This window comes from Spea bombifrons, chromosome 5 (assembly GCF_027358695.1).
Source record: "Spea bombifrons isolate aSpeBom1 chromosome 5, aSpeBom1.2.pri, whole genome shotgun sequence".
Taxonomy (NCBI): Eukaryota; Metazoa; Chordata; class Amphibia; order Anura; family Pelobatidae; genus Spea; species Spea bombifrons.
Window position 1 is genome coordinate 39,779,738 of NC_071091.1, and position 14,369 is coordinate 39,794,106.

General features: G+C 35.9%; 1 protein-coding gene across 1 annotated transcript in view; it reads right to left on the bottom strand.

Moving 5' to 3' along the window:
* The window catches only part of ITGA9 (integrin subunit alpha 9), a 190,181-nt gene that overhangs the window by 130,382 nt on the left and 45,430 nt on the right, over window positions 1-14,369 (bottom strand). Inside the window, exons 6-11 of the mRNA XM_053466129.1 lie at window positions 11,348-11,477; window positions 8,982-9,067; window positions 6,946-7,014; window positions 5,959-6,096; window positions 2,397-2,502; window positions 1,165-1,259 (exon numbers count right to left, since the gene is read on the bottom strand). Coding sequence (XP_053322104.1) covers window positions 1,165-1,259; window positions 2,397-2,502; window positions 5,959-6,096; window positions 6,946-7,014; window positions 8,982-9,067; window positions 11,348-11,477 — 624 coding nt within the window. The remainder of the gene's footprint in view (window positions 1-1,164; window positions 1,260-2,396; window positions 2,503-5,958; window positions 6,097-6,945; window positions 7,015-8,981; window positions 9,068-11,347; window positions 11,478-14,369) is intronic.

The window sequence follows — 14,369 nt, forward strand, 5'->3', positions numbered from 1 at the left end:
GTGGTTTCCTTTTTCTTTTAGTCTTACTAACAAGTTTAATGCGATGTTCTGCTGCCTTTAGCAGGACATCTCTTAAACACTGGCCCCTGCGAGCGGCAACCAAGAGATCTGCAGTTCAGGTAAGGGGGTAGGTGTATGTAAGAGTATGTGTGAATAAGGGAAAGAATGAGTATCTGTGAATGAGGGAATGAATGAGTATCTGTGAATGAGGGAATTAATATTTGTGAATGAGTGAATGCATATGTGTTTGATAGCATGGATGTCTAAGTGGGGGGGAATGGCACAGGGAGGCCATAAATGAATACTAAATACTAGAGCCTGTCCTGGTGTGTGTGTTTGGGTGCCAGTGTGACAGAGCCTGTCCTGGCGTGCGTGTTTGGTTGTTGGCGTGGCAGAGCCTGTCCTGGTGTGTGTGTGTTTGGGTGTTGGTGTGGCAGAGCCTGTCCTGGTGTGTGTGTTTGGGTGTTCATGTGGCAGAGCCTGTCCTGGTGTGTGTATGTTTGGGTGTTCCTGTGGCAGAGTCTGTCCTGGTGTGTGTGTTTGGTCATCCGTTTCCTGGCACTTTACCTACTTTAGAAATAAATTGAAAAATTTAATGTTTACTTATCCAGAGATAAAACACTGTCCTGAATTTGTAGTCCCTTCAGATGACAAAACATTCTACGCCCAGAAATCAGTGAGGAAAAGTAAAGGTATTGTGTTATATATTTTGATAAGCAGACCTTATCACAAAGGATTAGTCTCAGAAACTTGGATGGTGGTTGGGATCTTCAGAGTCTGTGAAACCCAATTTAATTGTAAGGCCTGATATAATTATGCTCTACAGGGGACAATTCTCTTTGGTTTCACATTCCTTCCCCCTTATGGGAGAACCTTTTACATACACTTCCATATAAAGGTTTTTGCAGTAGCAAATGTTTTGATTCCATTATTTCTCATCTCTGTAACTTATTCGGGCCTTTTAACACTTTTGGTTACTAAAAGTAACGTGATTTAAAAAAAATGGTTTATGGGGCTGGTGTCCAAATGTTTCCAGGGCTGCTTTTCATTCCCAGTTTAGCCCTGCCTTAAACTGCCTGCTTGGCTCTATAACCAATCAATACAAATATAAAAAACAAGTCATTTCATGTAACCCAGAGTATTTGAATACAAAAATACACCAACCATTGAATATTGTGGCACAATCCCATCTGCATCACCATGGTAGATGTAAACAGCTCCTGTGTAGTCATCTTCTTTCGGGGCTCCAATTGCAACGTCTGTGACAAAGCACAAGAGTAAACAGCAGGGGTCTATTAATGAATATGTTGAAATAAAGTTTGTGTAACCTTGGAGGACAGTGATACAAACTGCTGCTTGCTAACTGCACTTAGGATTCTCAGTTCACGTTTATATAGATCTGTTTCAAATCCTTTTATCCTACCCCACAATATTTCAGCACTAGGACAATGAGTACAACCGACAAACAGTCCACATAGTCCAAGCCTACTGGTCAGTATGTATGCCTCTTGCCTAATACAGGATTACCACAGTAAAGAACATAGATGATGAAATGACACATTAATGATCTTGAAACATGTTTATAGCGTAGCAATCCAGAATATATGTGTGTGTCTGTCTGTCTGTCTATCTATCTATCTATCATTGATAGATATATAGATAGATAGATAGATAGATAGATAGACACGCACATACACACATTATTTAATTTGACTGGTGAGCAGATCTATTATTTGATGTTGCAATTCACTTTTCTGTTAGGAAAGGCAGCCTCTATTTGTGAATTTTCCACTCTAAAATAAGCAGTTCGGAAAGAATGAGATTGTGTACGACAAGAATGGCTTAAAAATAAAGTTGTTTTGCTGTACGCGGATGAATTGACTGCATCATATCAATACTTATAGTTATATCAACACTCCCTTTACACTGGCTTTATCTGCATATGAGGTTGTGTAAAACAGCCCATAAAAGAAGCCGAAAGGAAGATAAGGACAAACTGAGCTACAGGCTTAGTGTGGACACATTCATAAAATGATTAAAACTATTATCTATTATTAGGACACAAACTCTCTGAAATAGAGCACCAGTCCTTCCAGTAAGACCATTCATGATATAGGAATATGCATAGGATTCAATTATTTATTTTTGTTGGCATTAATATTTATTCAAAGAAAATAAATATAGTACATTCACAAAATAAGATTATTTTTATAAGAAAAAAACAACAACTTGATAACAGTTTTTACATTTATTATTTAGTTGGTCAGAAAACCCTGTGTGTCAGAAAGCATTTTGACCTCCTGCTGAGATGTGAAAGGTTAGGTTCTTAGAGCTATGAATTGGTCTTTGGAATGGAATAGGTATGTTCTGCACAACAAGCATTTCATTATACACACCTGGATAGCCATCGTCATCAATATCGCCCAGGTTGGCCATGCTTTCCCCAAAGTGTGCGTTGTATGCGTTGTCACCATTTAAGATAATCCATTCATCCAGTACTCCCTGGCAAACAGACAACCACAAGAGTGGTTAACAGAACAATAACTCTTAAAACAGAGCTAATTTTAAAATAACCTGTCAAATGTGCAGAAATGAGTGCATATTCAAATAACAATGGAGGTAACATTACTCAAATATTAATTGAATGCCATAATGTAAAGGGAAATGTAAATAGTGTGTAACAAATACAGGTTGTTCTGAAGTTATAACATTAGTACTTAATGGTAGCTATCTATATTATTTGCAAAAATAGTATGCTATCATTCCTCAATTAGCTGAACGCAAATGTCACTTATTATCTCAATATATTGCATCCACAGTAAAAACAGTAAACTAATATATGTGTTTTGCATGCAATCTTGTATCGGCAAGGACAGGATTGAATATAACCTGTCTGTGCCATTGGAATGCAAGACTGATCTAGGGCAGTGATGGCAAAGACTTCAGTTGTGGCACACGGCCAGGTTGCAGACTGTCAGGGTCGGTGTTTGGGGTGTGCGAGCTGCACGCACCCAGACGGCAGGGAACCGAGTGGTCGCCCATGAAAAAGTTTTCATCAACCTCTCTGTGCCCTTCTGTTTCCTCCACTCCCTGCCACTACCCACCTCAAAGCTGCCCAGACTGCAGCAGTGGGAGCGCAAGGCCTCTGTCTTAGTCGCGGTGACGGCATTTCATGCTGAGCGCCGGAATATGACGTCATACCTTGGTGCACTCTGCAGCGTGCACCGTGGCTTTGTGCTCCCACCGCAGGACTTCAGCAGGTATGTGAACTACAAAAAGGGGGGTAGTGAGAAGGGGAAGAGGGAGAAAATAGTGGGAAGTGGGAGAGGGGAAGCTAGTGAGAAGGGACGGGGACGTAGCTAGTGATAAAGGGGGTTAGTAAGAATATTGAAATAAATAAAGAGTGAGGATGAGTGAGAGTATGAATTAATGTGTGAATGAATTGTGTGAATGCATGAATTAATGTGTGAATGAATTGTGCATGAATTAGAGAATTAAGTAATGTGTGGATGAATTGCTGGAATGTTTTTTGAACATGCATTAATGAATATGTGTGAATGATTTGTGTGAATGAGAGAATTAATGATTATGTGAATGAAAACGTGAATGAGTGAGTGACTGTAAAAGTGTTTGTGTGTATCATAGATGTATAAGTGATTTGGGAAAGGCAAAGACGGCACAAACAGTGTGTTCGAGCTCTGGGGACCAAGATGGCACAGGCAGGGTACTTATGGGACAAAGATGGTGTAGGACAGCTGTTTGGGTTGTGCAGCCAGTGATCTATGCCTGTAATTAAGAGGGTTTTAGCTATACATTTAATGCTGAGTTGACATGTGATTTCCAATTGATCTACAACTGCAAAGCTTGCTTTGTGTGTTATTCTGTGATCTATATCAGCTATGCTATGTTTTCATATATATTTATGTATACCTGCAAATACAGGGTTTGTATGTCTAATTCAGTTGATCCAGGCCTGCAGTGCTGTTTCCATGTGTTTGAATATATAAGTATATAAGAACTGAGAGTTATGGAAAATGCCTTTTAACTTGTATTATCCCATGAGATCATTTTATAGTGGACAGGGGATCATCATCTATGCTTCTGATGACTGTCTGTTACTTCAAAGGAACTTTTAGGCAGAAGAAGAAACACAGGCCACAGTGATGACAATAGCATTTGTTAACCCATTGGATTAACACAGGTGTGAATACAGACATGTCATCTGAAAATAATTTACAGCTTGTTTAACAGCCTTTCTTATATATGACTTTGTCTATTAACACATTGTAATCTTCCTTGGGAAGAACCTACTTGACCAGCATTTAAGTGAAACAGAAGGCTCTTTCTTTTTACTGTCAATGCCTGAATAAGAGGAAGTGCGACACTCTAGAAACTCAAATATTTAACCAAATTTAAATTTAGCTATCTGTACTTTTGCCAACAGTGTACTGATTAGACTAAAAATCAAATTATTCCTCACCATTGTACCCTTCGTTATGTTTTTTTTCATGGGTGAATTAAAGGCCTAACGTTGACACAGATTTAAGTGTAAATAACGCTTACTTCTTTCCCTATATTCACAGTTACTCAAACAGAAAAGAAAAATATTTGCTTCTTACTTTTAAGCATAAAGTAAATGTATTTTGTAATGTAAATCTTGTTTTGGAGTATCTTATAATAGAAAGAACAAAAAGAGCAAGTTAATTTTTCATATGAGAGGACATCAGACTCTTCCTTCATTAATACTTCTACAGCAGGTATGATAAATATGCAAAGCAAAGTAGGATGAGCAATTGTTGAATTGCTGCCAAATGAAATTCTTAATTACAAAGTCTGTAAATTCAAGGAAATTGCGGTATGTCTGCAAGCAAAATACATTTATGTAATAGGACCATCAACTGGGAAGCATCAAGGTTGTAGATCCGCTCTCAATAAAGTGTGAAAAGCTCTTGCGGAAGTAGAGCCCATCTGATCTACTGTTTCATAAATGGTTCTGCATAATTAATCCCCCCTCCCCTAATGCCAGTTTAATAGTTTAGCATAACTGTAGATAAAAGAACTGCTACCCCACAATAAAGCTGTGCTTATTGCATGCACTTTATTTGGAAGATAGATAGTTGTAATTTCTAGGCATAGTTCAGTGTAAAACCTCTTAAACCTATAAAAACCATCTTCATCAATACTTGGACTGATGTGAACATTACAATACAATACAATACAAGCTATGCCTATGATGGAGGCAGGTATCTGATATTAAAGCTGAAAAATAGAAATATGGTTTAAAATACAACATAACAAAAATATTAGATGTTATTGATAGTTATTGGTGCTGGATTCAGATACAGTATGTTTTATTTCAGATATGACTTCTTTTTAATAAACACTCCTATGCTTATTAAGACTCCCTTCCACCACCTCCTCTGCGTGTCTTTTTTTTTTAAAAAACGGGGGGAAAAAAGGTCCAGCCACCATGGTAATGTTATCTAGAGTTGGCCTTACTATATGTACAATGCTGTAAAATGCTCCAAAAAGGTTCAGGTTGTGGATCAAAATATTTAAATCAAACCAGCTCAGGGGGCCTGCCTCACTTGGCTCCCCTGGTTCTCCATCAAATCTACAGAATAATTTTTTTACTCTATATTTTACTTTAACCCTGATATTTATATACCGGTACATACATATATAACATTGTTACTTGGTGAGGAGTAGGCATTTAATAGGTGTAAAAATATTCCAATGTATTATGACAATGCTTGTGTTCCTTATTCATTAAAAAAGAAATATTAACAAAGGCATTAATTCAACGTCCTAAAATGTGTAGAAACTATGCTAATTTTTAACAGGTTGCACAGAGAGAAATGAGTTGTCATTCAAAATTTTTCTGACACCAAAATACAAGTACCGTGGATAACGTATATACTTCCCCATCTTACTATTGTTAGTATATTATCTACTTACATTTCCACTGTTCATATAGACGGTGACTTGCCCTTCATCCCTGATTTCAGAGAACATGGGTGCTCCGACTAGCAGGTCCGAGAGCCCATCAGCATTCAGATCAACTGCGCATAAGGATGAGCCAAAGTAAGAGCCCATCTGTAACCAAGTCATTACAAAGTGTTCAGTATATCAGCCTACACATATAATCAATCCTTAGCATTTTAACTTAAACTGCTTAACTCAAAATGATTGTAAGAGTCAATAATGTCAATTACACTATTAGCCTATTTTACTGGTATAAAGACTCAAACCTTAATTAGTCCTTGGTCTCATCTTAGATTCGATAGCATTATGCCTATCCCACACATGTTTAAATTCCTTCACTGTTTCAGGCTATCACTTCTGCCGGTAAGCTGTTCCACTTAGCTATTACCTTCTTAGTTCAGTAAAATTGTGTTATATTACAGCATGTAGGCAATATCCTCCAGTAAATGCTTGTTCACTTAAAATACAATGACCTTATTTTTATTATGAAGTATTAACAAGAAATATCATGCATGATACGGAGCTTCTGACAGCAAAAACTATACCATGTGCTTATTGTTTTTTTCTTCATCATTTTTTATCACTTTTTCAAATAACTGAATTCAACTGCACTATAGATAATGGTGTGGCTTAAGATGAAACCAGATGGATTAAATGACAAATTATCATAGTGGTAGGAGTGCGAGGTATAATTACTCAGGAACCAACACATGAAGCCTTTTTTCTAATAAGCAAGATTGCTAGATACAAAGCACTGTGTGCCAACATTTCATTCAATATTCTAATAAGGTAAGACAAGAAGACAATGATATTTTTTATAAAACAGTACCAGGCCAGTGGAAACTATTTTCATCATTATGCTATACAGTATGTTTCAGTTACCTCTTAATGCCCTAAAGTTAAATGTTAAATCAAATTAAATCTCAAATCACATGTTTACTAATAAACAAGAAGTCTGACCTTTTTGCCAGATGCTTGAAAAATTCTAATAAGTGATCCTGATCTCCTGTCCGTTCGGAAAATATAAACCTATGAAGGAAAAAAAGAAACCTCAAATTATGATCGACAAGAAGAGATTGTTACAAATAGTTTCCACAGTGCTTTTTCAAAACCCACTCTATCAAAACAGGGAGAACATGCTTACCATAAATTATCTTGTGATGTTTTAGAAACAATCACATGTTCAAAAGGCTGAATATAACGCCAGTAAGTGTGCTTTTAAGCATTGTTATATTTTTTTTATATTTTTTTGTGATGTTGATTTTACAAATGAAAATATTTTGTTGAATGTAGACCAAGAAGCCACTTTCTGGAAAATTAAATTATTATTATCTTTTATTTATATAGCTTTAACAATTTACGCAGCGCTTAATACAATACATATATTCAAGGGGTATGACAAGACAAGAATTGACAGACCAAGACAAACCGATACATTAGGTGGAGAGAGCCCTGCTTGCAAGCTTACAATCTTGAGGGTCTGGCTCTCTTACATTTTACATTGGTGGTGTTTAACCCCTTAAGGACAATGGCCGGTCCCAAAACCCATTGAAAACAATGCATTTTGAGCCCGTACATATACGGGCTTTGTCATTAAGCGGTTAAGTTCTGGCATCAAGCACAGAATGAGAATGTTTAAATGTTCAACATGATCAATATTAACATTTCTTTGTAAAGACAAATATACAGTACTTATGAAATTACTTTGTCACATGTTTACTAACAACTATTGACTAGAGCTCATCAAGAAGAATGAATGATAATGAATTACTTCTTCTGCCAGTATTTAATTTCCAGAAAATCAGGATGCACTGAACTGTATATAAGGTGATAGAAGGTAGAATTTGAATAGTGCAGTGTATGTACTCTGTATCAAGGCTGACACTTAACCAGTATTTAAAAGAAAAATAGCATGGCTAACTTTTCCCAGAAAGGTGAAATCATATTGTGTACAGAATACAGATATGACACAATAATCACTGAGACCCTAGAATGTCCCCTTAAATTACAGGTGGGGAATATGGCTTCTTGAAGTTGAGCGGCACTGAAAAAAAAATCTACATTCAATTAGTAAAAGCCAGATGCTTCATCTGCAAATGTTCAATATAATTTCCAAACTTTATTTTAAATGGGATATCGTTTATTAAATTTAGGAAAGTGTGGAGAGTGACATCAGGAGTGGATCAGTCATCTTTTTTAATATTTTGCCAAAATAATTTTTTAAGAGCAAATTGTTGATTTATGATCCCATCAGATTTTTGTTGGATTTGGCCTCCTGAACGTATTTTTTTTTATTATAGTTAAAGTTATAGGAGAATGTTAACTGATATATAAGCCTAAACAGAATAGCTCCATGCCTTCTAGGCACTTAAACAGGGCTGTGAAATGTCAGGGCCAGTGGAATGGATGCAGACCTGTTCAAAGCCAACTTTAAATGATTTACACTTGTTGGTAACAGCTGTACAAAATGTTTTATGAATTCTGATCTAGCCAAAACTGGTGCAAAGTGCATACAGCAGATGTGGGTGGTAAACTGCTTTGAAGCTGCAGCATCTTCAACAGTTCTTTTATTAAGTTATGCATATTACTGTATTTACTAATTAATACATTACAAATTTGTTGTCGGCTAAGCTGTTTGGTTGTTTTAGGTGCAGCGTATGCTGTATACCTATGTGTGTGCATATAGAAATATAAATGTAAAAGATCACCAAAGATCCCCTGGCATTACCTCATGGTCTCAGGAAGGTCTCCCCAAGCCACTGGTTGGAGTTGTAAATATGACATTTAAATCATTCAGCATGTTAGCCCTAGAGCAATGGTTTGCAAAAAAAATAGGGCTGGATGCCAATTGTGGATTACCTCATGAACAATGAGCTAAAAATAAATCAACAATCAGAGAGGAAATAAAAGCCCTGTGCTCAACGGTTTTGTGGAACTAGGAGATCCGTTGTGAATAAATTATGTGTTGCTATGTTTCTGAGTAACGGAAGACTTACCTTTCCGATTCCACTATCTTGGGGAGCTCCAGCAACTACATCCATGGTTGTTGGCTGAGAAAAGTGACCAGCAGTGACTGCATATCCTGAAATGAAAAAAGAACAGACAAGGGTGAGGATTCAGAATCAATGCACGAACACCCAAACAGCTTTAAAAATAGTATATACCGTAATACTTCGAGCTAGTCTGATTTAAGTTGGTTATTTTTTAATGTTTGGTTGAACCCCTGAATGCATGAAGAACAATACAAAGCCTGCAGCCTGCGTCACCACAACAAATTCTATATGACGACATGTGATTGTTGTGGTTTTTCAGAAATACCAGATTCACTAATATGACCTACTGCCTTTCATGCTGAAATGGATTAAGATTTGCAAGCAGATAACTACTGGTCAGCAGTTTTATCATAGTATGATCGCAATTCAGGGAAATCAGTACATTTGGTTTCAGGAGTTAGGGGTAATGTGATTAGTGAAATGTTTTAGACGCTGAAAAAGTATAGGTCAGGTAGCAGTCTAGATATATAAAACAATATTTCAGGCCAACCAGATGTACTTTCAACAGGGGTACTTAAAAACATCTTTATACAGTGAAGCAATGAATTAAATATGCATACATTTCTCATAATCATATTCAATTACAAGGAAAACCTGCTCATCCTAATTTACAATGCTTATCTGGGCTAAAGGAAATTGGTATACTGCTAGTCACAGGACTAGACATTTACTAGCTGCACCAAATAATCTAAAAAGGCCTGTCACTTATCAATACCAAGGACTTATGGTGGGTGGATACTAAATTCTTATGGTCACAAAGCTGAGTCCTTCATATTCTACTCTCATTTGGTGACCAACAAGCCAGTTTATGCTTTTCTGAATTGCATATTAAAGATGAAATGCATGGTTGAATAAAGTTGACTTTCAGGTCTATTCACTTAAAGGAGAGTTATCATGAGAGTCCTGGCTCCCTCACATATTACATATTACGAAGAGTCAACCCCAGGGAACTTCTACTGCAGGAAGAGCTTGGCTCCTGTTTAATCGGTGAGGCTTCTTTAGCTTCTTTTAATTATACATTATGTAGGGCCAGCTCTGTTGTTCTTGGAAGAAATCTGCCAGAGTTGGCCCTTTGTAAAAAGTGAGGGAGTTGGAACCATAACTCTCTTGCAAATTCTTCTGACAACTTTCCTTTTAGTTAATATGGTGAACACCAACTACAGACTCAAGTATATCTTTATTTTAGAAAGCACACATATAGTAGACCTTTTTGCATAGAAGCTTGAAAGCCAAATTACCTTGACAGTATACATGACAGATCTGCTTGGATGTGTAAAACCTTGGAACTTTAGTAGTCCAGACATCATATGCACTTTAATGCATATGATAGCTTTGTGGCCCCATTACATTCTCAGGATGATTCACTCATTTGAGTTTTTATTCATAAGAATTTTTCTGGGAAGTACCTTTAATTGATCATTCAACAATATTAGGAATTATCTTTGTCGTGCTGAATTTGTTTACAAAAAGTTTTTTATGGAATATTACTTTTATGAAGATAGCAGGTACATTCTATTTTTAGCTTTGAAACTTGTCTCTGTGTCTCTGGTTAGTATGCAAGCTATGCAGTTTTATAATATATCTTTGGAGTATAAATTGATTTTGATGGGACATAAACGAGTCAATCCATTGTGTCCAATTTGTTCTTTCTGGAGTAACTATTATGGACATTGACATACAAAAACACTAGATGTGCCCATCCACGTTAAAACCAGATTGCTATTTTTATTAAAGCTCACTTGATTTTTGTATCTGAGCTTCTACCATATGAACATAGGTATCCTGCAAATACTTGCCTACCCATTATCCTGTGATATTTGAGAAGCTTTAGTTCTAGTGACCTGGAGTCCTCTTGGAGATCACAGCACGGATTGTGTCACATGTGACACAGAATGCAGTGTAATCGTGTACATCATAATTAAGCAAATTACATCAAATGTCCTTATGCAAGCCACAAATTGTTGAAATGGGTCTGTATTTGTGGCCAGTACAAAGCTTCTGACATCAGATCAGGCAAGCACTGCCCCCTTAGCGTCAGAAGGTCGTCTAGGAATGGCAAGACATGACTGTAGGGTACAAAAGATTTTTGCACGTATTCACTCTGGTTCAAGCAACAAAAACTTTTTTGTAAATTTAATTTTGTGGAACCTAAAGTATAGCAGGCCACTTAAATACATGAATATTGTCCAACAACTATATACTAGCCATATATATATCAAATGTTGCAATTTTTTATTATTTTTTTTAGTCATAAAGTGCAATTTATTTACAAATACATTAGAAGGCAGCTATCTGAAGTATGCACTTGCCTAGATATGTATAGTGTCTGGCATTGACAGCTTGATCATTCAGTTTGAAGTATGTGTTGTCAGTGAGATTTAAAACTTTAACTGTGCCGGTCCAGTAATATGATCCTGGTGCTCCCATTACAACCAGCTCCTAAAAAAGAAAAACATGGGATGTAAATATAGACATTGTAACAAAGCTAATACATACCTAAAGCTTTCTACTATGCTATAACGAACATATGCCTTACAACTGTTCTCTGGGAAGGCTGTATGAGAGGATACTGTTAAGTTGATGGAATATGAAACGTTTACAAAAGAATCTTATAGTGTAGGTTTAATATTTTAACATAACCCTTATGAGCAGAGATACACATCCTTCTTGGCCTTACTGCCTAAGTATTCTCTATCTAGTGATCTCTCGTGAACGGCACTAGAGAACAAATACATTGTTTTAATATTCATTTTATTATTACTTTGGACTCCTGTTTGTGCACCTAGCAAAGAGGAATTTGGGCAATAAGCCACTTAAATTATGACACAACAGTAGTTTTCATTTCTGAACAACACTGTGCTTTCCCTAAAGAAAATTTTGAATATTTTTTTAAATCTTTACACAGTGACATCTATACACATATATGTTAAAACATAGAAAAAAATCACGTTTGGGTAAGTATTTAGGTACACCGTGTATACATTTTAAATTTATTTTACTCATTAAACACTAGCTACTAAACCAACAGTTTCTTTAGATTATTCTTTTTTTGCACGCTTACACTTAAGAGCATTTCCATTTAATTTATAATTCATACTTTTTTTTTTGCTTTATTTAATTTTCTTTATTTATTCTGATAATCACCTTTAAACTGATCTTTATTTTTCCCATGTTCTATATTTTATTTTCTCACCATTATATTATTTCTCAACTACTAAGTTGAGAGCTCATTGTGCACTACAACCTTACATTCAGGAGAGAAATTGTAGCAATAATGAAGTCCCAATTTATGTATACAGTAGTTTGAATAACACTAGGGCAGTGAGCGATGCTGGGTAACACGGAAGGGTTAACAAAACCCAAAATGGTATAAATACCATGTGATTTTAAAGCTAGTTAGTGCAAAAATACTAATCCTGGCAACCTCATACTTATACACTATCATTTCCAGCTTGTCTACCCCTTTCGGTCTAATTGTTGGCTCATAGAACATTTGAACATGTAACAATAAAAATCGCACATTGTATGCTGATCCTCCCTATTCCTGAAAAAAATGGGGAACAAATGGAAATCATTGGAACAGCAAAATTATCAGCAGAAAAATAGGAACAGAAGACAGCTATTGGGTTTTTTAGGAGTTGATGAAATCTGGTGGATGTATGGATGAATGTTTACTCCATTCCAATGGTGAAGGCCAGTCTTGACAAGGACAACAGTACTGAATTATGAGTATGCTGGCAAGTGTTCATATCAACCTGCCAACTACACCCAGCCTGTGTGTGTCAAGGCTATGTATCTGTGTGCAGTAAATTACATAAATGACTGTCAAAAATGCACTCACATAAAGAAGAAAGAAAATTGCATGACATAAAACACAGTTCAGACAAAACAGGGTTTATGAATCTTGCCTTGATCCCCAAATTTTAAAAATATAGTTAAGACCCAGCATATTGAAGAATGCCTTATTGGATTTCTAGCAATTGGTATTAGTGAGGACATTACCTCTGACCTGTAGTTACCCGTTTTTCTTGTTGTTTGTCCCAGATGCTAACATCCCTAGGCTACACATTTATGTGGGTTCTTCCCTAAATACACCACTAAACTCAAATGAATACAAAAAATGTCCAATTATTAAGCTTGGCCATGATTAAAATATTATTATATATTGAATTATACAGCGTTATATCACAGCACTGTAAAAAACAGAATGATAATATACCCTAAAACAATTAAACCAAGTAAAATTTATGGCAAGTGTAATGGCAAACTTCTACTGAAAAATATATTGTATATATTATAGATTGTATTCAATTGCTTATTTCATTTATATACCAGGTTTTTGACCTATTGTTTCTGGACTTTTTGACTGAAGTTTATTTAGTTTTAGCTGATTGTTTGTCTTACTTTTTACATTTATTTTTAAAGAACACATATATACTACATATTGTTTTTATTCTAATTATTTAACAAAAATACTACATTGTTGAGAACTTTGGTTTAACAATAGTAAATGCTTCTATACATCTGCAACTCCTATTTAAATATGACCCCTTATTTGCCCACATAGACCAAGGAATGAAAGGCCCAGGTATGGTATGTCACCCACATGGATAAGCGGCTATGGAAATGTTATAGTTAGCTTTTTTCCCGCTGAAGGAAAACTACGTATTTAATGAAAACAATAATTTTAGAAAACTATATAGGTCAAATATATATATATATAATTAAAATACAGGTTAATACGGTAAATGTGGTACTTGCAAAATGCAAATGTGAAGGAATGATTTATTTTTACCCCAAATAAGTGCTCGCCTTCTACAGTAAAACTGGAATGGAGTATAAAAACCATGTTTCAGCTTGGGAGGTGAGGATATATAAAACATGGGGAGGTGAAGTATTGGGTGACACACACAGACTTCCAGGAAGCATCTGTTGCTGACAGAGCTGTAAATGTTATCAAGCCAAGCACTGCTTTCTATATCATGACTGTTCTTTTCCTTTTTGTTCCCAGAATTTCACACCAAGTTGCCAAGACTTTTAAATACTTTTATTAGAGTTTAATTAGTACAAGCCAATAACTCTATCTTATGCAACTTCATATTAGTTTGTGCCTGGGATAATTAAATACAAAGCACAAGTTTATAAAATCTTAAGCAGTATATAAACTGATGGCAGGCAGAGCCAGCTGATAGATCTCCACCTGCTGTTGATCTAAAACTTTCATGACTTTATTGTTACATAGCAACACAAGGGGTTAAATGCGATCATGTTTTTGTCACCAGTGCAACCAATGAAAAAATACAATCAGGACTACTGCATTGGTTTACTGAT